At 48.0% G+C, this 21,982-nt stretch overlaps 3 protein-coding genes across 12 annotated transcripts in view; all 3 read right to left on the reverse strand.

Moving 5' to 3' along the window:
• Nucleotides 1–300: 300 nt before the first annotated feature.
• LOC146396591 (2'-5'-oligoadenylate synthase 1) lies at nt 301–9,500 on the reverse strand. The gene is made up of 5 exons (XM_084995626.1): nt 9,251–9,500; nt 8,112–8,400; nt 6,877–7,061; nt 4,548–4,780; nt 301–3,464 (listed from the first exon to the last, which is right to left on the reverse strand). Exons 1-5 carry the CDS (start codon nt 9,425–9,427, stop codon nt 3,299–3,301), a joined length of 1,050 nt encoding a protein of 349 aa, XP_084851752.1. The 5' UTR covers nt 9,428–9,500; the 3' UTR covers nt 301–3,298.
• A 1,693-nt stretch (nt 9,501–11,193) lies between these two features.
• Nucleotides 11,194–13,219, reverse strand: LOC146396592 (2'-5'-oligoadenylate synthase 1-like). Its single transcript, XM_084997479.1, has 3 exons — nt 13,199–13,219; nt 12,453–12,686; nt 11,194–11,602 (listed from the first exon to the last, which is right to left on the reverse strand). The coding sequence occupies exons 1-3, from the start codon at nt 13,217–13,219 to the stop codon at nt 11,228–11,230; spliced, it is 630 nt and encodes a 209-aa protein (XP_084853605.1). The 3' UTR covers nt 11,194–11,227.
• A 4,577-nt stretch (nt 13,220–17,796) lies between these two features.
• RPH3A (rabphilin 3A) overlaps nt 17,797–21,982 on the reverse strand; it is a 334,433-nt gene continuing 330,247 nt past the window's right edge. For all 10 annotated transcript variants that reach the window (XM_084995567.1, XM_084995571.1, XM_084995568.1 and 7 more), the window contains 2 exons: nt 20,760–20,856; nt 17,797–19,888 (listed from right to left, as the gene is read on the reverse strand). In XM_084995567.1, the coding sequence (XP_084851693.1) occupies nt 19,758–19,888; nt 20,760–20,856 (228 nt within the window). In that variant the 3' untranslated portion in view covers nt 17,797–19,757. The remainder of the gene's footprint in view (nt 19,889–20,759; nt 20,857–21,982) is intronic.

Consider the following 21,982-nt stretch of genomic DNA (forward strand, 5'->3'; position numbering starts at 1 on the left):
TTTTACTAACCATATGAAGCAAGATTTCAATAAATAATTTTCGCTCTTTGGATGCTGTGTGCCCCCTTATCAGGCCTTTATTCTGGATTACTCACCCTTCCGACTCCACTTCTCTCTGTGGAGGGGCTCTAGAAACCCTGGTGTGAGAGCCGAATTGTCCCCGAAATCATATATACATTACCTCTTCTCCGGTCCCTGTTCGGGCGCCACTTGCGGAGGTCCAGCCCCAGCAGCCAGGGAGTGCCGAAGGAGAGGATGGGCTACAAACGGCGCGGAAAGAATTGGAGCCAACTCCTCAGCTGCATGCTGCAGATGACCCAATTTATTAAATGAAAAGCATCAGTTTTTATACCCTGTCACAATCAGGTTTCGTGTAAGATTTGCCATTAACATTTGATTTAAAGCCCTTTTGTTCCCTCCACCCGAGCTACAAAAAAAGAAGGTTAGTTAAAACATGTTCCTTTCAACTTCAGATTTTCCTTCAAGATTACAAACTTAAAGTTTCACACTGTATTTTTCTTAAAAGGTCAACAACAGTAGCTATTCTATTCTATATTAAGAACAAAGCTTTAATAAGTAATAAACTATGATACCTAACATTCTTTAACTAAAGGTGTATGTGGTTAACAAAACGCATGAAAGCCTTGGGCTCATGGCATTCTTAAAACCACGATTTACTTGGCGCCAGCAAGCTAAGCGTTTAACCTATTGTGCTGATTTACGTAAGTTCCAAACCACCAATTTCAATAGAAAGGAGTATTATACCCAAAAATTAACAAATGCCCCCACAAGGGATGAAAGTTACAAGTGACACTGTTAAAAAATATATCTATTATAGAAAATAGCAGTTTATAGGCCAAACAACATTTTCCCAGCCCCAAACTTCTTTTTAAGGAAAGGGACTGAAATCATAAGTTTCCCCTGTATACTCTCACAAAATAGGTGCCATAAATTGTTACTCCAAAACAAAGGCTTTTTCCATTACATTGTTTAAATGACTTCATTCTGTTTTGGTTCAAGTGTTTTACGTACCCAGGGCAAATCTTTAGCAGTAAGAAAGCTGTGAATAGAGATAGAAAAGGAAGGATAAACACAGAAAAATAGATTAACATATTTTTTAGGGGATATCATTTTTATTTTCCTGGAGCCGATGTCTTTCAAGGGATTGCTCTGCAATCCTTCTTCTTTCTTCAGCTTGTCTGTAGCTCTGCTAACCAGACAAGCCTCATGCAGGTGCCGACTGTGGCTTTGCTTTCTTTACTGGAGCAGCCCTATGGCTCCCGACAGTCTACCAACGACTGTGGCCTTCTTTATCATTGTGAAGCACTCTCAGAAAACAACAGGAGCAGATTACCCGGGGGTTATATGCCATGTGGCCATTACATGTGATTCCAAAATGTTCCTCCTCTCATCTCGGAGCCATGTCTGCAATAAACACGACAATGCAGGTAACCAAACCCTACAGGGAGTGGAATTCCATTTTTAGGAAAACTCCACATAGAGAGAGAGATGGGCAGAGTTGGAGAAAAGAGGGGAGACTTAGGTCCCACATTTCAACAGGCTGGAGGGAGAGGCTGTGGGAGTCTTCTTCTTTTTGTAAAACTATATTTATCTTGCTAACATTAAAGACAATAACCAACTATGGTCCTCCCAGATGCCTAGACACAGGAGACGCAGCCTGCCACATGGGGCTGCATGGGAAGCACCAGGGTCTTTCATGAGGCAGAGCGAGTTAGAGGACAAGCTGGACAAGCGCCTTTATGGGATCTTCTGGGAAAGGCAAGACAATGCAAGGCAGGGAAAGCAGTCTTTGGGTGGGTTAGTCTGAATCGCTGAAGTGGCCTCTGGAGAGTAGGGGTTTCCTAAGTCATCTGGTACTGGTCCTGGGATGAGTGGGGCCGGTTGGACTGTGGTCCAGGGTGGCTCTCAGTCTGGGCTGTGCTTAGGAAAGGCCAGCTCTCAGGTGAGTTGTTGGCTGTGTCTAAGAAGCAGCCAGGCCCGTGAGGGGCCGGCCCTCCAGGATCAGCAAGGTCCCAGATGGCAAAGCCTCAGAATGTACAAAAACAGAAAGGCATAAACACAGAAGCACTGGCCAAGGAGCAGGTATGAGGTTTGAGATGGGGTGGAGAGAGGGTGAGAGGGTGGCTTCTTCTAGGAGCTACCTCGCAGGCGGTGACATTGAGTGAGAAGAGGTAGTGAACGGAGCACGGCCAGGACGGCGCCTCAGATCTTCAGCATAGCCCGGATTTGCTGAACAGCCCACACCTACCTTGAAGGTGGCAGCGGAAGTGGTCGTGTTGGTTTGGGTAGCTCCAGGAAGCAGATGCTAGTGCTGGATTAAATGTGGGACATTTGGAAACACATGAGAGGAAGGGGTCAGGGAGCAGGGAGAGGCTGGGAAAGCTGATATCTGGGATCTAGTCTGACTCTGGGTGAAGAAAAGATGAAAGGACCGTTGGCTTTGCCATCTGGGAAAGGTCCGGCAAGGCCAGGGGGCAGTCCTTTCGCCAATGTCGCAGGTCAGAGGAGCCCGTCTCCCAGGAATGGGGCTGAGGTAGGCAGGGTGGCTTTGGTGTAAAATGTATAGGGATCTGAGAGCGCAGCAGCTGAGGCGCTTGGTTGATTATGCTCCCTCTTAGCTGGGGCTCTGCTGCATTCCATCTCGTGGTCACCGAAGGGGAAACATAAAAGTTTGATGTACGAAGATGCTGCAGTGACTTCAGAGCGTGAGCATGAGCTTCTGAGCATGAGCTTCAGAGCAAGAAGGACTAGGATTCAAGCTCAGACTCTCGTCTCTTATTAACCAGGTGATGCTGAGTGCATGTCCCAATCTCAATTTATTATAATGAGAATAAGGAAAAAAAAAAACCCATCTCACAAGAATGCTGTATGATTCAAAGGAGGAAGGGTAACATGGAAACGCCAAAGGCTGCTTTCCAGCCACTTAGGTGACCAGTGACTCAGGTGGCTAAGAACACGCTTGATCTTTTGTGCTTGATCTTATGTACACACATGGGTTTTTATACAATGGACTATTGTAAGTGAAATGTTGCTTTTGGTGCCAAGACTGTGTGACAGTCTCACAATGATAATTGGTAAGCCTACTATCTGACCCAGTGATTCCTTCTAGGGCAGAACCTTCCAACAGAAATATACTGCAAACCACATGTATAACTTAAAATTTCTAGCAACCCCATGAAAAGAGTAAAAAGACAAAGATGAAATTCAATTTGAGTTAGTACACTATTTCTAGAATTGTTATTTCAACACGCAATCAATATCAGGTTACATGAAGGAATCAGATTTTCTGCAGCATGGTCCAGGCGCCAACCAGAGACCCATCCAGATTCTTGCAGCATGGGTACCCCAGCCAGACTCTAGCCTCTTGTGCCAGCCGCTGCCAGCTGTGTGTGTCTCCACCACCAACGTTGCCTGTAGGGTCAGCCGGGTCCAGAATCACAGGCCTGAAGAGCAACAGTTAGATAGAGAGAGATGAGTACTTGGGCTGTGTCTGGGCGTCTAGGGCTCCTGGCAGAGCAAAATCCCAACCTTGGGCAGACTGGGACTCAGGGCAGCAGGAGGGGCCCAGCAGGGCACTGCTCCTTGGTATGTGTCCTGGTGCCCTGCCCTGTGAAAGGGCAGTGAGCAGAAGGAAGAGCCTTGCACTTGGGCCTTGATAGACCTGGCTTTGAATTTCATTTCTCACCCTGATTGGTGAGACTTACAGTGAGATTCACCCTGAATCTCGAATCCTCAGTATCCTCATCTGTGAAATGGGGAGGTTTGCACATACTTCCCTCAAAGGACGTTGTATGAGGAGCTAGACAAGCAAGTGGAATGCTCAGCACAGTAACCGGAACATCATAAGGCGTCAATACATGTCAGTGGTTTTTTTGTTTGTTTGTTTGTTTTTTTGCAGGGCTGCACCTGAGGCATATGGAGGTTCCCAGGCTAGGGGTCGAATCAGAGCTGTAGCTGCTGGCCTACGCCACAGCCACGGCAATGCCAGATCCGAGCCACGTCTGCGACCTACACCACGGCTCACAACAATTCCAGATCCTTAACCCACTGAGCATGGCCAGGGATCCAACCTGCGTCCTCATGGATGCCAGTCAGACTCGTTAACCGCTGAGCGCCCACGGGACCTCCACATGTCAGTTTTGAAAAGCAACATTTTACACTCCTATGAGAGTGTGTTAGTCTTACAGCAAGCTCTTAGTTCCTGGGAACAATTATTATCATTGCTGTGGCTATTGTTCTTTCAGTCACATTTCAGCTCTTCCACCCATTTTATTGTTGAGGCTTGGGCAAGCGCTTATTTCTCCAACGTCAGTCATCTTGTAGAGTGGGTAGCATAGTGCTTGCCTCACAGGCTTGGAGGTTATTATTATTTAAACCAGATGGTAGGAGAAAAGAGCCCAGAACAGGGACTGGAAGGCCATGATCAATAAATGTGGAACCGTCCCACTTGCTCCCTTTCCAAGCTGCCACAGCTGTAATCAGAGGTTCATTTATGGGGGGAGCCGAGCCATGCGGGGATAGAGTACCTGGGTTTCTTGAGTTGCTGGAGCATACATCGTCCAACGACAGGGTTTGTAAAGTCATAATATGCTTCCCAGAAGATGCAAAGCTTCTGATGCTTTAGGACTAATTCCAAAACAGTCTGAAATCCCTGAGCTGTGCTAAAATCTGTTTTCCTGCTTCCTTGCTCCCATGCATAGACTGTCAGGAGCTCCAGGGCATACTGTGGGGGCAGTTTATTTCCATGAGTCTTCTTACACTGAGAAAGGGAAACAAAATTAGAAAAATGGGTTTGTTCAGCTTTTGTGTGAAGAAGAGTTAATGCCTATTCTTCTCAAACTGTTCCAAAAAATTGGAAGAGACGATTTCAAACTCATTCTATGAAAACAGTACCCTGATACTAAAACCAGACAGAGATACTACAAAAAAAGAACATTATAGGCCCGATGATCATAGAGGCAAAAATCCTCCGCAAAACATTAGCAAAGCGAATTCAGCAATATCTTAAAAGATCATCCACTGTGAAGAGCTGGTTACATGCCAGGGATGCAAGGATGGCTCAATAGCCACAAATCAAGCAATTGGATAAAAAGCATGTGATCATCTCCACAGAATGTGGGAAAAATACTTGAGAAAACCCAACATCCATTAATTATACAAGTTCTCAACAAAGTGGGTTTGGAGGGAAGGTAACACAGTATTGGCCGTATATGATCCACCCACAGATCATATCCTACTCAATGGCGAAAGGCTGAAAGCTTGTCTTTTAAGGTCAGGAACAGGACAAACATGCCCACTCTCCCCATGTTTAGTAAACATAGTATTGGAAGTCGTGTTCCCTGACATGAAAAAGAAACAAAATGAATCCAAATTAAACAAGGAAGAAGTTAAACTGTCACTATCTGCAGATGTCATAATAATATATATTGAAATCCCTTGAAACTCCACCAAAAAACTTCTAGAACTAATTACAGGAATATTATAGGATACAAACAAAATACAAGGAAGTTGGTTGCATTTCTCTATGTGAAAAGCAAGCCTTTATCAGAAAGAGAAATTTTAAAATTATCCCATTTACAATTACATCAAAAAAGAATAAAAAGCTAGGAATAAGTTTAACTGCAGAGGTAAAAGACCTGTACCCCGAAGCGTATAATACTTTGATGAAAGAAACTTAAGACGACAATAATAAATGGAGAGGTACACCATGCTCATGGATTTGAGGAATTAATATTGCTCAGTGTGCATACTACCCAAGCAATCTGCATGTGAGGGACCACAGTATGGGATGTACCATTGCTGCGCCATCTTCCTCTTTGCAAGTGAGAAAACAGGAAGCATAAGAGACTAAGTCACTTGCCCAAATTCAGACAGCTTGGAAGTGGACATAAAGGTGTGCATGTGTGTGTGTGTGTGTGTGTGTGTGGTCATAGCACTTATGCAATCAACAGTTCTTTACAGAGTATCTGTTATGTGCTAGGCACTGCTCTCATGTCTGGGGACACAGCAGTGACTGAAATACACAAATCTCTTTTCACGTGTACATTTCAGTGGGGAGTCAGACAATAAACTAATAAATAAGCACATGTAAAGGCCCTGAGGCTGGAGCAGAATTTCCTTTTTGGAAGATTAATGAGGAGGAGAGCATGGCCTTGGGGAGTGGTGGGGAGCAGGGACAGGCGTTCAGAGAGGTTAAGGGCAGATCCTGTGAGCCTCCTAAGAAGACTTGGATCAGGAAGTGAGTGACAGAGCGGGTGACAGTTGATGACAATGAAGGATATAGTTTAGATAAAGACCAAGTCATCTGCAGACTGGTTGGATGGGTGTGTTTGTGTGTGTGTGTGTGTGAAAGAGAGAAGAACGAATGATGGTTTAGTCGGGAGTAACTGAACGGACGGGGTTCTCTGTCATTTCCCAATGTGGGAAGATCAGGAGGAATGAGGGACCTGGGTTCACTGGCACCTGTCCTGGGCCCTACCCTTGTCCCCTCTTCTCCCCCCCCACCCCCCCGCCCCCACCTCCACAACCTCTGCTCCTCCATCTTCTTCCCCTCATCCTCTCCTTCCTTGCTCCCTGCCCTCTCCCCTCCGTCATGCTCTTTCCCTCCTCTCCATTTCTCTGTTCATTTCCTCCCACCTCCCACATCCTTCCTGGTCCCTCTTCTCCTTCCTCTCCTCCCGACACCTCTCTCCTCCCGTCACTTCCTTCTTCCCGCTTCCCACTGTCTCATCCTTGCTTTCTCCCCACATCCCTCCCTCCTCCTTGCCCCCACCCTGGGTCCTCACTCTCTTCCTTCTCTCCCTCCTCCTCCCCCTCCTCCTCCTCGGCTCTCTGTCTAGAAGGGACCCACCATACCGTCTGGTACCAGTGCTTGACAAGGCGGATGAGGCTCTTCAGCTTGGTTGGTCGGTTCCTCAGGAAGTCTCGCTGCAGCTCCGTGAAGCAGGTGGAAAACTCGCCCTCTTTCCCTCGGGACTTGCACTCTTTGATAAGCTGGACGTAGATTTCCGGGTTGGGTTTGTAGCCCGGGGTCCACTGACCTGTTGGGAATGAAGCCATAATGTGCAGAGGCCGGCTCTTCTCTGAGGTTCCTTCAGTCACCCTGGGGGTGGGGTGGGGTGGGCTGGGGGGGGGGGAGACAAGCTCCCTGGCCCCAGGGTGCAGTGGAAAGGCCAGCAGGCCCCGAGCCAGGAGGCCTGAAGTCCATCCCTAGTGTCCCCTCTCCCATCGCCCCTGCTGTCACCCCACCCAAGCCACCATCACCTCTCACCTGGACACAGCAGACCTGGCAGCAGCCTCCTCGCTGGGTCCTCCACAGCCCACTCTCCACCCAGGGCCCCCAGAGGCCTTTAAAACCTAATCATTCCACTCTTGCCTCCCAGGACATCTGGATCAAACCCTAAGTCCTCACAGTGGCCCAGGAGCTTTGGTGTGACCTGTCTCCCGCCGCCCCTCCCACCTCACCTCCCTGCCTTGGTCCCTTTGCCGCTCACTCCCCTGGTTATGTCTCTTCCTCAGATATGCCAACCTCGGAGTTCCCATCATGGTGCAGTGGAAACGAATCCGACTAGGAGCCATGTGGTTGCAGGTTCGATCCCTGGCCTCGCTCAGTGGGTTAAGGATCCAGCGTTGCTGTGGCTGTGGTGTAGGCCAGCAGCTGTAGCTGCCATTCGACCCCTAGCCTGGGAACCTCCACATGCTGCAGGTGTGGCCCTAAAAAGACCAAAGAAGACACACACACACACACACAGAAGCCAACCTCATGCTTGTCCTAGGGCCTTTGGCCTTTTGCCGTTTCCTCTTCCTGGAACCCCCAGATCTTTCTGGCTTGGTTGCTTCTCCTCCCTCGGGCCTCAGGTTCAATGTTACCTCCCTTGGATCCAACCCCTGCCACAGCAGTGACCCGAGCTGCTTCAGTGACAATGCCAGACCTTAACCCTGGGTGCCACAGAGAACTCCAAGACGCCCTGTCTTAATAGGACTCTCAGTGTGAGAGATTTCTGCTCAGAAACACACAAGAGAGACAGAGGGAGAGGAAGAGGCCCTGACATAGGACAAAGGTTGAGACACTTGCGGCTGGGAGCACTCACCCAGGGCATCAAAGGCGGGCAGGACATCAAACTCCACCTCCTGCTGGAGCTGGGGGGAGCTGAGCACGAAGCTGAGAGCACGGGGGTTCTCCCGTCGTGGACTCTGGACCTCAAACGTCACTTTAAACTTTTGTTCTCTTTGACAGGCTTCCAGCTGTCTCCGAATTTCCTGGATGAATTCTCCTCGGCGCCGAAGCTGATCCTCAAAACTTGTGAGCTTGGTGAGGAAGACGACGAGGTCAGCATCTGATCGGCCCCTGAGGGTCGTGCCTTTGCCCGAGGAGCCACCCTAAGGCAGGTGATGAGAAAGAGAACAGACATTGATTGTTGAGCAGAGCCTCCCTGAGCAAAATGCTGAGCACAGTCGCTAAGAGTCTGGAGTGCTCGCCCCTGTCCTGAAGGCCTTCCCAGTCTCAACTCCTCGAATGTGCACAAGGACCCTGGGACGCCGCTGCTCCTAATAGCTGCTCCCATATCCAGAGAAGGAAACAGACGCTGAGAGAGATGATGTGTCAGCCCCCTCACACAGCTAGTAGGGGGCAGAGATGCGGTTCACAGCCTGGTTGCCTTTTCCCAGGGCCTGTGTTCTGTCCTCCCTGTCTCTTTTGATCCCATATCACGAGTGGGTATGCACACTGACTGGCCCATGCAGGGTGGGTGACACGCCTTATTTCACTTGATCTGCGAGCCCTAGAAGGTACTGGGACTTATGGGTGAGGAAACTGGGACACAGGGAGGGTAAGTAAGTGAGTTGCCAGGATTTCACAGCCGGTAGGGGCTGTCTGCCTTCCCAGCTTACGCTCCTCACCAGCTCAGGGCTGTGCAGAAATGGTGATTCCCAGCCCGGTCACTGGTGAGCAGACTGAGGCAAGAGCTGGCTGCCCTAGTCCTGTCTCTGAAGTGGGCGCGACAGAGACGGGTCACAAAGTGCACCCGGGCATGTGGTAGACACTCCCAGATGGAGGCCCTCAGCCCAGAAGCTGCTTCCTCCTCCAAGCTGTGCTTACGTATTTGTCGTGGAGCAGGCAGAAGCCACGAGCCCCAGGCACCTCAAGGTCTTGCTGTCTGTCTGTCTGTGTCTGTGGCCAGAGAGACATTCATTTCGCCACCTTCTCCCGGCCAGGCAGTCCCAGACTCACCTTCACAACTTTGGAGACGCGAACAGGGTCGGCGGTCCCCTGGAAGCACCTCTCCTTCAGGAATCTGCAGACGATGTCGATGGCTTCCTTGACCTGTGTTCGGAAACATGTGTTTGGCAGGAGGTGGTCTTCGATGAACTTGTCTAGGTCCCTAGCAGGGGTATGCCTCAGCTCCATCAGGACCCTGGGGCAGGAGAGTCGGGAGGGGAGTGGAGTTGTGAGTAGGCTGTCTGAAGGTGTTGTCCCCTCTGTCTTCTGTTGCTTGTGTTTGGGCTTTTGTAGGTTTCCTTTCCTTGGAAGGGTGGAGCTCGTCCCTGTGTGTGGGCTGCTATTGGTTCCTTTCCTTGGAAGGTTGGAGCCCTGCCCTGAGTCTGGGCTGTTGTAAGTTTCATTTCCTTGGGAGGGAGGAGCTCTGCCCTGAGTCTTGGTCTGTGCAAATCAAACACTCCCTTGATCCGGGACGCTGTCCTGGCTCCCAGTTCTTTCCTCCACTATCTCAGACTTTGTGCCTTCATCAGGCAATCCAGACATCTGGTCTTTCTTCAGACTCAACTCTGAAAAGGTACTTTGTAACCTCGGTTGGTACTTCCCCCAAGAGTAATCTGGAGTAACAAGGTATTTTTGGTTTCTCCGTTCTTTTTTTGTTGTCTTTTGAGGTCCATCCCCACCGGCGACATATGGAAGTTCCCAGGTTAGGGCTTGAATTGGACCTGTGGCTGCTGGTCTACACCATAGCCACAAGCAATGCCAGATCTGAGCTGGGTCTGCGACCTACACCAGCGCTCAGGGCAATGCCAGATCCTTAACCCACTGAGCAAGGCCAGGGATGGAACCCATGTCCTCATGGATCCTAGTCAGGTTCATTACTGCTGAGCCGCAAGAAAAACTCCTCCTTGTCCTTTTTCTTTGTTGCTGACGAAACTATTTTATAATCTCCTATGGTCTTTGCAGCAGTGCATGTATATTGCAAACAGAAACAAAGTCAGAGCGATCAGGAAGCATAAAGACCACCCCTGGTCCTCAACCTCAAAGAGTACAGCTGCAAGTACTTTGGTGTAGAGCTTTTCAGACATTTTTCTAGATTTACCAACATGTACACACACTCAGAGATCTTTTTCTTTTTTAATGTCATGACTATACTTTTAACTTTTTTGATTAATAGACTATTTCTTTTCTCCTTTCCTCCTTCCTTCCTTTCTTTTTTCTGTCTTTGTAGGGCTGCATCTGCTGCATATGGAGGGTCCCAGGCTAGTGGTGGAATTGCAGCTGTAGCCACCAGCCTACGCCACAGCCATGACAAGGCGGGAACCAAGCCCTGTCTGCCACCTACACCACAGCCACGGCAACAGCAGATCCTTAACCCACTGAGTGAAGCCAGGGATAGAACCCGAAACCTCATGGTTCCTAGTTGGATTTGTTAACCACTGAGCCACCAACGGGAACTCCTCCTAGACTTTATTTCTTAAAGCAGTTTTACAATTCCAAGTTGTCCCCAGGTGTGCAGCTTTGAACCCATATCCTCACAGAGACAACTTTGGGTCCTTAATCCACTGAGTCACAAGGGAATGCCTATCTATTCTTTTTTCATTGAAGTATAGTCGATTTACAACATTGTGTTGGTGTCAGGTGTATAGCAAAGTGATTCAGTTCTACATATATATATATTTACAATATTATAAGATATTGAATATATTTCCCTGTGCTAGTTACCTATTTCATATGGAATAGCGTGCATCTGTTGCTGCCTCATGTTTAGAAAAATAAGATTCACAAACCTTGTCATGAGTAGAACCTGTGAGCCTGGCCGGTGTTCTGTAAGAATGTGTTGCCTCCAAATTGTGAACATTGTTGTTTAATGTCATGGTCATGGCTGATTATGACCCAGCTATCTCGCTCCAAGAGGGATTCTAAGATCTCCTCCCCATGAAGAACGGAGGCTCTGTGTTAATAGACTTTAGAACTAAGGGAGATTGCTGTTCAGAAACACGAAGAGAGACAGAGGGAGAGGAAGAGGCCCTGACATAGGACAAAGGTTGAGACGCCTTGCGGCTGGGAGCACTCACCCAGGGCATCAAAGGCGGGCAGGACATCAAACTCCACCTCCTGCTGGAGCTGGGGGGAGCTGAGCACGAAGCTGAGAGCACGGGGGTTCTCCCGTCGTGGACTCTGGACCTCAAACGTCACTTTAAACTTTTGTTCTCTTTGACAGGCTTCCAGCTGTCTCCGAATTTCCTGGATGAATTCTCCTCGGCGCCGAAGCTGATCCTCAAAACTTGTGAGCTTGGTGAGGAAGACGACGAGGTCAGCATCTGATCGGCCCCTGAGGGTCGTGCCTTTGCCCGAGGAGCCACCCTAAGGCAGGTGATGAGAAAGAGAACAGACATTGATTGTTGAGCAGAGCCTCCCTGAGCAAAATGCTGAGCACAGTCGCTAAGAGTCTGGAGTGCTCGCCCCTGTCCTGAAGGCCTTCCCAGTCTCAACTCCTCGAATGTGCACAAGGACCCTGGGACGCCGCTGCTCCTAATAGCTGCTCCCATATCCAGAGAAGGAAACAGACGCTGAGAGAGATGATGTGTCAGCCCCCTCACACAGCTAGTAGGGGGCAGAGATGCGGTTCACAGCCTGGTTGCCTTTTCCCAGGGCCTGTGTTCTGTCCTCCCTGTCTCTTTTGATCCCATATCACGAGTGGGTATGCACACTGACTGGCCCATGCAGGGTGGGTGACACGCCTTATTTCACTTGATCTGCGAGCCCTAGAAGGTACTGGGACTTATGGGTGAGGAAACTGGGACACAGAGAAGGTAAGTAAGTGAGTTGCCAGGATTTCACAGCCGGTAGGGGCTGTCTGCCTTCCCAGCTTACGCTCCTCACCAGCTCAGGGCTGTGCAGAAATGGTGATTCCCAGCCCGGTCACTGGTGAGCAGACTGAGGCAAGAGCTGGCTGCCCTAGTCCTGTCTCTGAAGTGGGCGCGACAGAGACGGGTCACAAAGTGCACCCGGGCATGTGGTAGACACTCCCAGATGGAGGCCCTCAGCCCAGAAGCTGCTTCCTCCTCCAAGCTGTGCTTACGTATTTGTCGTGGAGCAGGCAGAAGCCACGAGCCCCAGGCACCTCAAGGTCTTGCTGTCTGTCTGTCTGTGTCTGTGGCCAGAGAGACATTCATTTCGCCACCTTCTCCCGGCCAGGCAGTCCCAGACTCACCTTCACAACTTTGGAGACGCGAACAGGGTCGGCGGTCCCCTGGAAGCACCTCTCCTTCAGGAAACTGCAGACGATGTCGATGGCTTCCTTGACCTGCGTTCGGAAACATGTGTTTGGCAGGAGGTGGTCTTCGATGAACTTGTCCCATTGATTGGCTTGGGTATTTCTGAGCTTCTTCTTGATGCTCAAGCAGGAATGGGAGAGACAGTGGTGGCCTGCAAAACCCGTTAGTTTCTATCTCTTCTGCGGCCTAGGTCTAGGCTGTTGTTATTTTCCCTTCCTTGAAAGGGAGGCGCTGTGTCCTGAGTCTGGGCTGTTACTGGTTCCCTTTCTTTACAAGGGGGGAGCCATACACACCCCTGTTCTTTGCCTTTCAGTAAATCCAACACCCTTCTGAACCTGTGTCTCCCTGCTCTTTCCCCTACTTTCTGAGACTTACTTTGCCTTTAACCTGCAGCCTAGAATATCAGGCCTTTCTTTGTTCTGAAAATGTTGCTTTTTGACCCAGGTTAGTACTTTACCCAAGGGAAATTGCAAGTAAAAACATTTTTAACAATTTCCATTGTCTTTTTTAGTTGCCTTCAAAATTGTTTTGCAGGCTCCTATGATCTTCCCTCATACTGCCCATGAGAAAAGTTCTAAAAATCAGGAGTGCAAAGATCATCCATGATCCTAAACCTCAAAGACTACAACTATAAACATGTTGATATAGATATTTTCTGGTATTTTTCTCTGGGTTAACTCACATCCACAAAAACTCTTACCATGTGTGCCTTTTTTCTTTTTTTTTTTTTTTTTGTCTTTTTGCTATTTCTTTGGGCCGCTCCCGTGGCATATGGAGGTTCCCAGGCTAGCGGTCGAATCGGGGCTGTAGCCACCGTTCTATGCCAGAGCCACAGCAACGCAGGATCCGAGCCGCGTCTGCAACCTACACCACAGCTCACGGCAACGCCGGATCCTTAACCCACTGAGCAAGGGCAGAGACAGAACCCGCAACCTCATGGTTCCTAGTCAGATTCGTTAACCACTGCGCCATGACGGGAACTCCTCTTTTTTCTTAAATGACACTGTCCTATACTTTCCCCCTTTTGGACTAATAGACTTTATTGCTAAAGAATTTGGGGGTTTATGGAAAAACTGAAGAAAAGTACAGAGTTCGCTTTTGTCCCCTCTCCTTCCACTCGTAATTTCCCCTGTATTAAGTTTGGTGTGGTGTATCTGTTGCACAATGAATTGATATTGGTACGTTAGTATTAACTTAAGTTCAAAGTTTATACTAGGGTTCACTGTGTTGAACATTTTATGAGTTTGCCAAGTCATCATGTCTTTCTCCATCAGTTATGAAATCATTGCAGAGTAGTCTCACCTCTTGCTCCACCAATTCATCTTTCTCTGATATTTCTTCTAATATGTACATTCAGTGCTAAAAATTCTCCTCTAGGCACTGTTTTCACTGCATCTCAATTTTTTTTTCTTTTTTATGGCTGCACCTGTGGCATATGGAATTTCCTTGGCTAGGTGTAGAACTGGAGCTGCAGTTGAGGTTTAAGCCACAGCTACAGCAACACCATGTTTGAGCGGCATCTGTGGCCTATGCTGCAGCTTGCAGTAATGCCGTATCCTTAACCCACTGAGCAAGGGCAGGGATCAAACCTGCATCCTCTTAGACACTATGTCTGGTTCTTAACCCACTGAGCCATGACAGAAGCTCCTGCATTTCAAAATTTTAATTGATTTTTTTTTTCTTTTCCTTGAGTGCAAAAGATTTTTCAATGTCTCTTGAGACTTCTGGACCCACTTGTTAGTTAGACGTGTGTTATTTAATCTAAGATTTTGGAATTTTCCAGATACCTTTCTTTCATTGATTTTTTGTTGAATTCCGGTCTCGTAGAGAGCATACCTTGTATGCTATATCTTCTTTTGAATTTGTTAAGGTGTGTTCTATGGCCCCAAAGGTGGTCTGTCTGGAAGCTTGAGAAGAATGTATATTCCGCTGTTGCTGGGTGAAGTGCTCTACACGTGCCAATTAGCTAACTTTCTGAATAACTCTTGTCTTAACCGGCTCATCAATTAATTGACACTCCCCACTCTTTCTATATAACATGTTAACTGAGGCCTAAGGCATTTGGAATCATGAAGGGGATGAACATCCATCTATGCGACACTCTCTACATATAGAGAACTGTGTGTATATCTAAGATTCTCTTTGCTCCCAAATGCCTTCTGGGCAATTGTTCTTGCTAATGAAATACTTTCGACAAAATATATGCAAACAAATCCAACATGAATGTGGAAGAGATCTGTCCTTAGAAAACCAACCCTGAATTCTTTGGAAAGATGTAATAAAGGCGAGTTCCCTAAAACTTTGAATAGAATTAGGTATGAGTGACAATCATAAAAGCTTGAGTGCATAATTGGAAAAGTCCAGAATTAGGCCCTCATGCCTTTGCAGGTGGCTTTATGTTCTTGTTCCCTTTAAGGAAACAGGGACAGGAAATTATCGATGGCTCACTCTTGTGAGTTTTATGCAAGACAGATAAGGCAGGACCCTCAGGGAAAAGGTCCAAGTCCTTTTTGAACCACTGGAAATTGAAGGCACATTTGTGGGCCCGGGCGACCAGATTAGAGAATCATGACACTTTGACATCCTGCCTACGGAGTTGAAGACCCACTGGAAGAAAGGACTTCCTCAAGGTCACATAGCAAGTTTGGGCCAGAGCCAAGCAAAAATCCCTGTTCTGGGCATGCACAGCAAACTTGTGTCTCCATGGTGCTTGGATTATTAATTATCCTTATTAGATCAATGCCTCTGGCAAATGTGATTGAGCTGAGGAGGGCCAGTCCATGGGCTTCAGAGCACCGAGTGTCTAATCCACTAGGCTGAATGCCCAGCTTATGCCGCTTTCACCAGAAACCACAGGCCTGACCTTCCCCTCACCTTTGTCAGCCCTGAGGGAAGACCAGGCTTGGCAATAGGTCCCACCTCTTTGAGGTCTTTATTGTTGTCCCCATTTTCCGGATGAGGAAACTCACTCAGGTTAATGTCCTACATCTAGGAAGAGATAGACTCTGGATGTTGCACAGAATGGATTAAAAAGCTGGTGTGCTTTTCCGGTCAGGTACTCTCTTCCACACCACATTGCCTCTTACAACAATTTTGGTTTGGTTTAAATGGGGATAAAATGACAATTAGCCCAGTCAGGGGTACTGTTATTTATGAAAACTTTCCTCATGTATAGTCATCCTAGCCTGTTAAGCATGTCCCCGTGCCTTGGGAAGGAGAACAACCATTTTATTTTATTTATTTTTTTGTCTTTTGTCTTTTTTTTTTTTGTTGTTGTTGTTGTTGTTGCTATTTCTTGGGCCGCTCCCGCAGCATATGGAGGTTCCCAGGCTAGGGGTTGAATTGGAGCTGTAGCCACCGGCCTACGCCAGAGACACAGCAATGCGGGATCCGAGCTGCGTTTGCAACCTACACCACAGCTCACGGCAACGCTGGATCCTTAACCCACTGAGCAAGGGCAGGGACCGAACCCGCAACCTCATGGTTCCTAGTCGGATTCCTTAACCACTGCGCCACGATGGGAACTCCCAGAACAACCATTTTAGAGGTGGAAATTAGGCTCCGTTTCAGCTACTGGTGCTAGTTGCTGTGTGTAGAGTGCTATGTTCAGAAGGAAGCAGATGCTTCAAGTGGGTTCCATGGGAAAGATGCTATATTGATTAGTGATCTGCTGTGAGCGCAGGAAAGAGTGACAATTAATGTCTCTAGCCCTTCCTGAGAATCCTGCATAACCCTAAATGGTACCTCTCTCCACCTGGTGGCAGCTGGTTGAATTGCAGAAAAAAAAATGGGTGGACTTTTAGGGCGGTGGTTTGCAAAGTCAGGATGTGGGTGGGAAGCCCAGGAAAGCTATCAACCAGGAAATATTTTTGCATATACCTCTGGTTCCCAGGCAGGATATAGCAGAATCTGAAGGGAGAGCATGGGTTGTTTGAAAAAAAATCTTCCCAGGGGATTCTAAAATGCCAACTTTTGCCCTCAATATTGAGAAGCACTCTTTTTGGGGTGAGAAAAGGAAACCGTCTCAAACTTGACATGGAAAAGAAGTTTCCATTGGATGGAACTTTCAGCTCCTTCTGAGAAGGGACCAACCTTCCTGATGAATTGTGTAAGCACTTCTGGCCAGAAATCTCACTCATAGTGAGCTTTAAGAATCCTTCTGGGGAGTTCCATCATGGCTCAGTGGTTAACAAACCCGACTAGTATCCATGAGGACTCAGGTTTGATCCTTGGCCCCACTCAGTGGGTTAAGGATCTGGCATTGCCGTGAGCTGTGGTGTAGGTCGCAGATGTGGCTCAGATCCTGAGTTGCTGTAGCTGTGGTGTAGGCTGGCAGCTCCAGCTCTGATTCGACCCCTAGCCTGGGAACCTCCATGTGCCACGAGTGCAGTCGACAAAAAAAAAAAAAAAAAAAAAAAGAAAGAAAGAAAGAAAGAAAAGAAAAAAAAAAAGAAAGAAAGAAAGAAAGAAAGAAAGAAAAAACACCAAAAAACCCCAGAATCCTTCTGGAAAGCTAGTTACCTGCTCAGCTTACTTTCAGAACTGTTGAGAATCTAAGTGAGGGATCACCTGTGAAAAGGCTCACTGCAGGATGGAAAGCACTAGAATGCAAAGGAGGCATCTAGAGATCTGCCTTCTTATAACTAGCGTATTAACAGCGTTGCCCAAGGGGTCTAGTGACCCTGCTCCTTTCCTGGCTTTGCTGCCATGAGGTGTTGGATGTGCCGTTCTCTTTCCTGGGCTTTGGGTTATCTGTCAGGTAAGTGAGCTGACTGAACTAAGTTCTGGTTCAACTTTATGGTCTCTTTGAATCTTGACACTATCTGATTCCACAACCACTAGGGACTTTTTCCTCAAGGCTGGGGTAGGAAGGAGAAGAGGAGGCTGCCGCCTTCTTATTGGGTGGACACCAGCAAAAAGCATTCTACCAGGAGTATAGGAAGTCAGCCAAGGTGGCTTGAGCCCACCTGCCCAAGATAAAATCCATCAGTTAGCAAACTTCACAGGGGCAGGGACCACATCTGCCTTGTTTACTGCTGTATCTCCAGAGGCTGGAACCTAGTAGATGTTCATTAAGTGCTGAGTATCCAAGTATAACTGATTCGCTTTGCCGTACACCTGAAACTAACACAACATTGTTAAGTCAACCATACACCAATAAAATATAAAGTGAAACGGAAAGGGAAAAAAAAAAAACATTGAATATCCAAGTAATGTTAATATATCTTGGTAGGGAGAAAGAACTTCCAGAAACCAGAAAGGAAAAACCCAGGCCACCAGTTTTCCCGGATGTTCCTACTTTATTTTTGGCTACATCATCACAGAGATAGGCGATGGGTGGATCTGCATGCACCAGAGGGCGTGTGTGCGCACTAGGCAGGGAGGCGGTTACGTTTGTCTGGGAGAGAGCGTGCGCCCGGACTATGGGCACTGAGAGCGAGCTGCATGCTGATTCCAGTGCCAATACCAGTGTTAGGCCTGGGTGACTCAGGCAGCCTGCTTTCTCCTAAGGGCAAACCGTGAAAAGGAATCGGGCTACAAGTGGTGTCGAGGGGGCCACTGGGAAGAGAGAGGGTTGGGAAGGAAGATGGCAGCCAGGAAGCGGTTGGTCATCTTGGAGAAGGCGAAGTACTGGGTGTCTAGAAAATGGTTATTCAAGGCAAGAATTCAAGGACTTCTGATGACTTGTCAAGGGAGCTACTGGTGGAGGGCACTGAAACAGAAGGTTAAAAGCTGTGTGTTTGGAGAAAGTGAGAGGTTTAGTGTCCATCTGATGACCTCTATATATAATGTTGGGGTGTTGGACAGAGGGGGGTGATTTTCACAGGGGAAGACTTACTGGAAATTAGGAGAAAAATCAAGTCTTTCTCACAGGGCACTGAAGATTACCTGACCTTGAACCTTATAATGTTTATCCTCATTGCTTTTTCCTTCTTTAAATTTTTTTTTTTTAAAGGAAGAAAGACTGAACAATTAACGATGCCTTGGTGTCGGGATCTGTCACTCTCTAAAGTTTTAGATCCTTCATGGTGTCTTATTCTCCTGACGCAATGAAGAGGGTGCAAGAGATAGAGACAGAGACAGGCCAGAGGCGATTCTGAGCGATGGACCAATGGAGAGGGTCATTTGTTCATTAACTAAGAATGGAGGAAGGAGAAAGGCTGGGGGCTATGGAGAGGCCCCCTGGGACCTAGAGCTCTGGTTTAAACACCTTCTGCGCCCACTTGGGGAGGCCAGGGGCTGAGAAGGCCCCTCTGCAGAGCATCTACACAGCTCGTGGGATGCCTCCATACACCTGGGGCAGCCCCAGCAGCCAGCCCAAGGCCTGAGGACACCTGGCTCTGCCAAGGGAAGAAGTGGGTGGTTATAGAAGCACAGCCCTGCACAGAAGGTCAGAGTCTTGCCAGTTTCTCAGCGTTTGATGGTCAGGCTGGTGAGAGGAGGCAAGGAAGTCAGGCTGCGTTAAGATACACTTATTTGCTTTTGCTATTTTACCCCCTTGGAGAGGGAGAAAGGAGAGGGGGGACAGGTGAGAGTAGAGAAGAGGGGAGAGATGAGGAAGGGGGAGTTGAATGTGGCTAGGGATGGGGGAAGGGAAAGAGGAGAGGGGGGGGTCAAGAATGGGAGCTATTTCCTGCCAGGAAGCAAACAGGGGACATCTTGAAAGAGGGGGGCTATACCCAGTCCCCTCAGGTATTCTGCATGGTCATGTCCTGATGTGTCTGGGGCTGGAAGGGTGAGTTCCTAGTCAGTGGAGAGTTTGAACACGGGGATCTGTTTTCATGGCAAATGTGGAAGAGGTGGTAGGAGCCCAGGTGCTCTATTTCTGCCCCAATGCTCGTTCTTACAGCCTTGTTTGGCCCTGCTGACAGCTGAGGGTATAGGCAGATGCAACATAGGAGACACAAGTTGCGTGTGTATACAAGGCCAGGAGGGTCTAAAAACAGTCCCAAATGATGAAGAACCTCTGTAAATTACGCAGGCTGAGAGGTTATACATCGACCACATCCTCGTGAAAGTCTCCCCACTCCCGTCCCTACAGCTCCATTCTGGAGGGATCAGAGAGGGGCTGCACGCAGAGGGGAGCCTTTGATGGTAATGTCTGAGGTGTGGGGGAGACCTCAGAGGCTCGCTCTGGGAGGGGCGGGGTGGAAGGTGTAGAAAGGAGAGATCGGAGTGCACTGGGAACTGAGGGTGACAGGGCACAGGCTGGGGCATGGAGCTGGGACCTGGGCACCATCCTAATCACTTGACACATGATTCTCATTCTGCAGCTGGTGCCAGCGCTCAATCTTCTTGTCCTTGTTTTTCAGACACTCGTACCAGTGTTTTAAGCGCTCTCCCTTGGCTGAGATCCCCAGCTGACAGCCTCCTGTTGGATGAGATGAGAAGACAGGGGGAGGTGGTTAGAGTGGAGGGATGCATGGGACTCTCATTATGGACCCAAATGTCTAGCTGGGGAGAGACTGCCGCCAAGCAGTGATGCCGCCTCCCACCACCTGGGATCCATTCTCTCTGGAGGTGGTTGTTATGATGTTCTTATCATTACCGGTCTTCTCTGCCTACAGACTACCTTCCTCAAGAAGCTGCAATGGCTCCTGACTGTGGCATCAAGTCATAACTTCATTGTCTATTTTATGAGACCCTCAAGTTACCACCCTACTCACTGAAATGCTTTCTTACTACCTCTAAATACTCATCATCTATTTCCAAAGAGTCAGTTTCTACTTCAATAAAACTATTAAAGTATGAAAAAAACAAAGTGAAAAGACTAACAAACAAAAAACCCCCAAAGAGTCAGTTTCATCCCGCTGCTCCATCCTGCCTCCACACATTTGCTCATGCTGTATCTGTCGCCTAGAATTTCCTCCTTGCTCCACCTGTAATGACTGTTCTTCCTCATTGTTTGAAGGTAGACTGGAAACATTCATCCTGGACTTGCAAATAGATTAAGGACACTTCTTCTGCACCCTATTTTTTGCAGAGGCCACACACTCCACTCTTCTGGGACTCAATGATTCCACTGGAGGTGATGTGTTCAGCGAATAACCAATTACGACTCAATCTTCCCAGCTTTGTAACCCAAACTGGACCCAAATGAAGACCACAGGTCCTGACTTTGCATTTGGACAATGTAATTGCCAAAGTAAAGCAGTGCCTTCAACCTTCTGCATCCCTGAGTAAGACCCTCCTCTCCCGGGGGGATACAGGATGGGGTTTTCCTGGGAGCTGGGAGGACTTACCGATATAATCATTGGACTTGCCAATGTCATAGTCCCAGACTGAGATGTCCAGTGACTTCTTTGCCAGATCACTATGTTTGATGTCATAGAAAAACTCCTGGATGCAGCAGAGGAAGATATGTGAGTGAGAGGGTTCTCTGAGCCTTCAGCATTGGGAGCTAAGAGGCTGAGTCCTAAGAGTTCATGGACCAAGGGGAGGCCCTTGTATTTGGCATATCTGGAGCCAAGGGGGCCTCTACCCCAGACCTGACAGTCCCCTATCAACAAACACTCTGTATAACAAAGCCCCCAAACCCTGTAATTCTCTTTTCAGTGACTCTGCTTGAAATTGGGAAGTCTGGTGGGGTTTTTCTAAGACGGCTGTTTCTGGTTAAGTTTCCTTGAAGGTAGATAGCCATGAACTCAATCCTTCCATTCTCAGCTCCTGAAGTGGTTTCCTTGGCTCTCCATCATTCAGAAATGAAAGTTACTTGAGGGGACTGATACTGATGTGAGGCTTAGGTGCTTATGTTTTCAGATAACCTGATTTTGTCTATAACTCTTCTACCTAATCATAAAATTCATTCATATTCACCTTTAAAACAAACGAGGAGGTGGAAAGACAAAAATCCCCAAACCAGGGGTTCCATCATGGCACAGCGGAAACGAATCTGGCTAGGAACCATGAGGTTGTGGGTTTGATCCCTGGCCTTGGGGATCCTTAATCTGATGGGTGAAGGATCCGGCATTGCTGTGAGCCGTGGTGTACGTCACAGACATGGCTTGAATCCTGCATTGCTGTGGTTGTGGGGTAGGCCGGCAACCTTAGCTCCGATTAGACCCCTAGCCTGGGAACCTCTATATGCCGCAGGTGCGGCTCTAAAAAAGCAATAAATAAATAAATATAAACAGCTGTGTGGCTGGACCATAACCTAGTGCCAAACAGTTGAGTATTTAGGTGTCTGACAAGTAACAGTGAGAATACAGATGAAGGAGCACATTTGGTGGGTGTCCAGATAGTGGCTTTAGCAGGACTTGATGCATTGGGTGTCCTTGGGAACTGAGGGAGAGGGCAGTGCCAATGGGGCAGATGGTAAAGGGGACAGTTTCCCCTATTTATTTCCCCAAATATCAGTATTATGTACTATTAGAATTGGTAGAGACATTGGAGATGATTTAATTCATTCTCTTTCCAAATGCAGCATCTTGGCTATGACATTCCAAATCTAAAGGTGTTTGTCTTA

The sequence above is a fragment of the Sus scrofa genome, chromosome 14, assembly GCF_054392235.1.
Source record: "Sus scrofa isolate SSC_HxYL_T2T_F1_AM1 chromosome 14, Sscrofa_HxYL_maternal_Yorkshire_Landrace_v2.0, whole genome shotgun sequence".
NCBI classification, from domain to species: domain Eukaryota; kingdom Metazoa; phylum Chordata; class Mammalia; order Artiodactyla; family Suidae; genus Sus; species Sus scrofa.

Excerpts from the sequence above, each read along its gene's own strand:
- LOC146396591 (XM_084995626.1), bottom strand. The coding sequence starts at position 9,427 with ATGGAGCTGAGGCATACCCCTGCTAGGGACCTAGACAAGTTCATCGAA. Across the intron at positions 7,062-8,111 it reads GCCCGCCTTTGATGCCCTGG|GTCAGTGGACCCCGGGCTAC; the intron begins GTGAGTGCTCCC and ends CATTCCCAACAG. Across the intron at positions 4,781-6,876 it reads TCAAGCACTGGTACCAGACG|TGTAAGAAGACTCATGGAAA; the intron begins GTATGGTGGGTC and ends TCCCTTTCTCAG.
- LOC146396592 (XM_084997479.1), bottom strand. The coding sequence starts at position 13,219 with ATGGTAAGAGTTTTTGTGGAT. Across the intron at positions 12,687-13,198 it reads TGGTAAGAGTTTTTGTGGAT|AAACTAACGGGTTTTGCAGG; the intron begins GTGAGTTAACCC and ends CAGAAGAGATAG. Across the intron at positions 11,603-12,452 it reads GCGTCTCCAAAGTTGTGAAG|GGTGGCTCCTCGGGCAAAGG; the intron begins GTGAGTCTGGGA and ends CACCTGCCTTAG.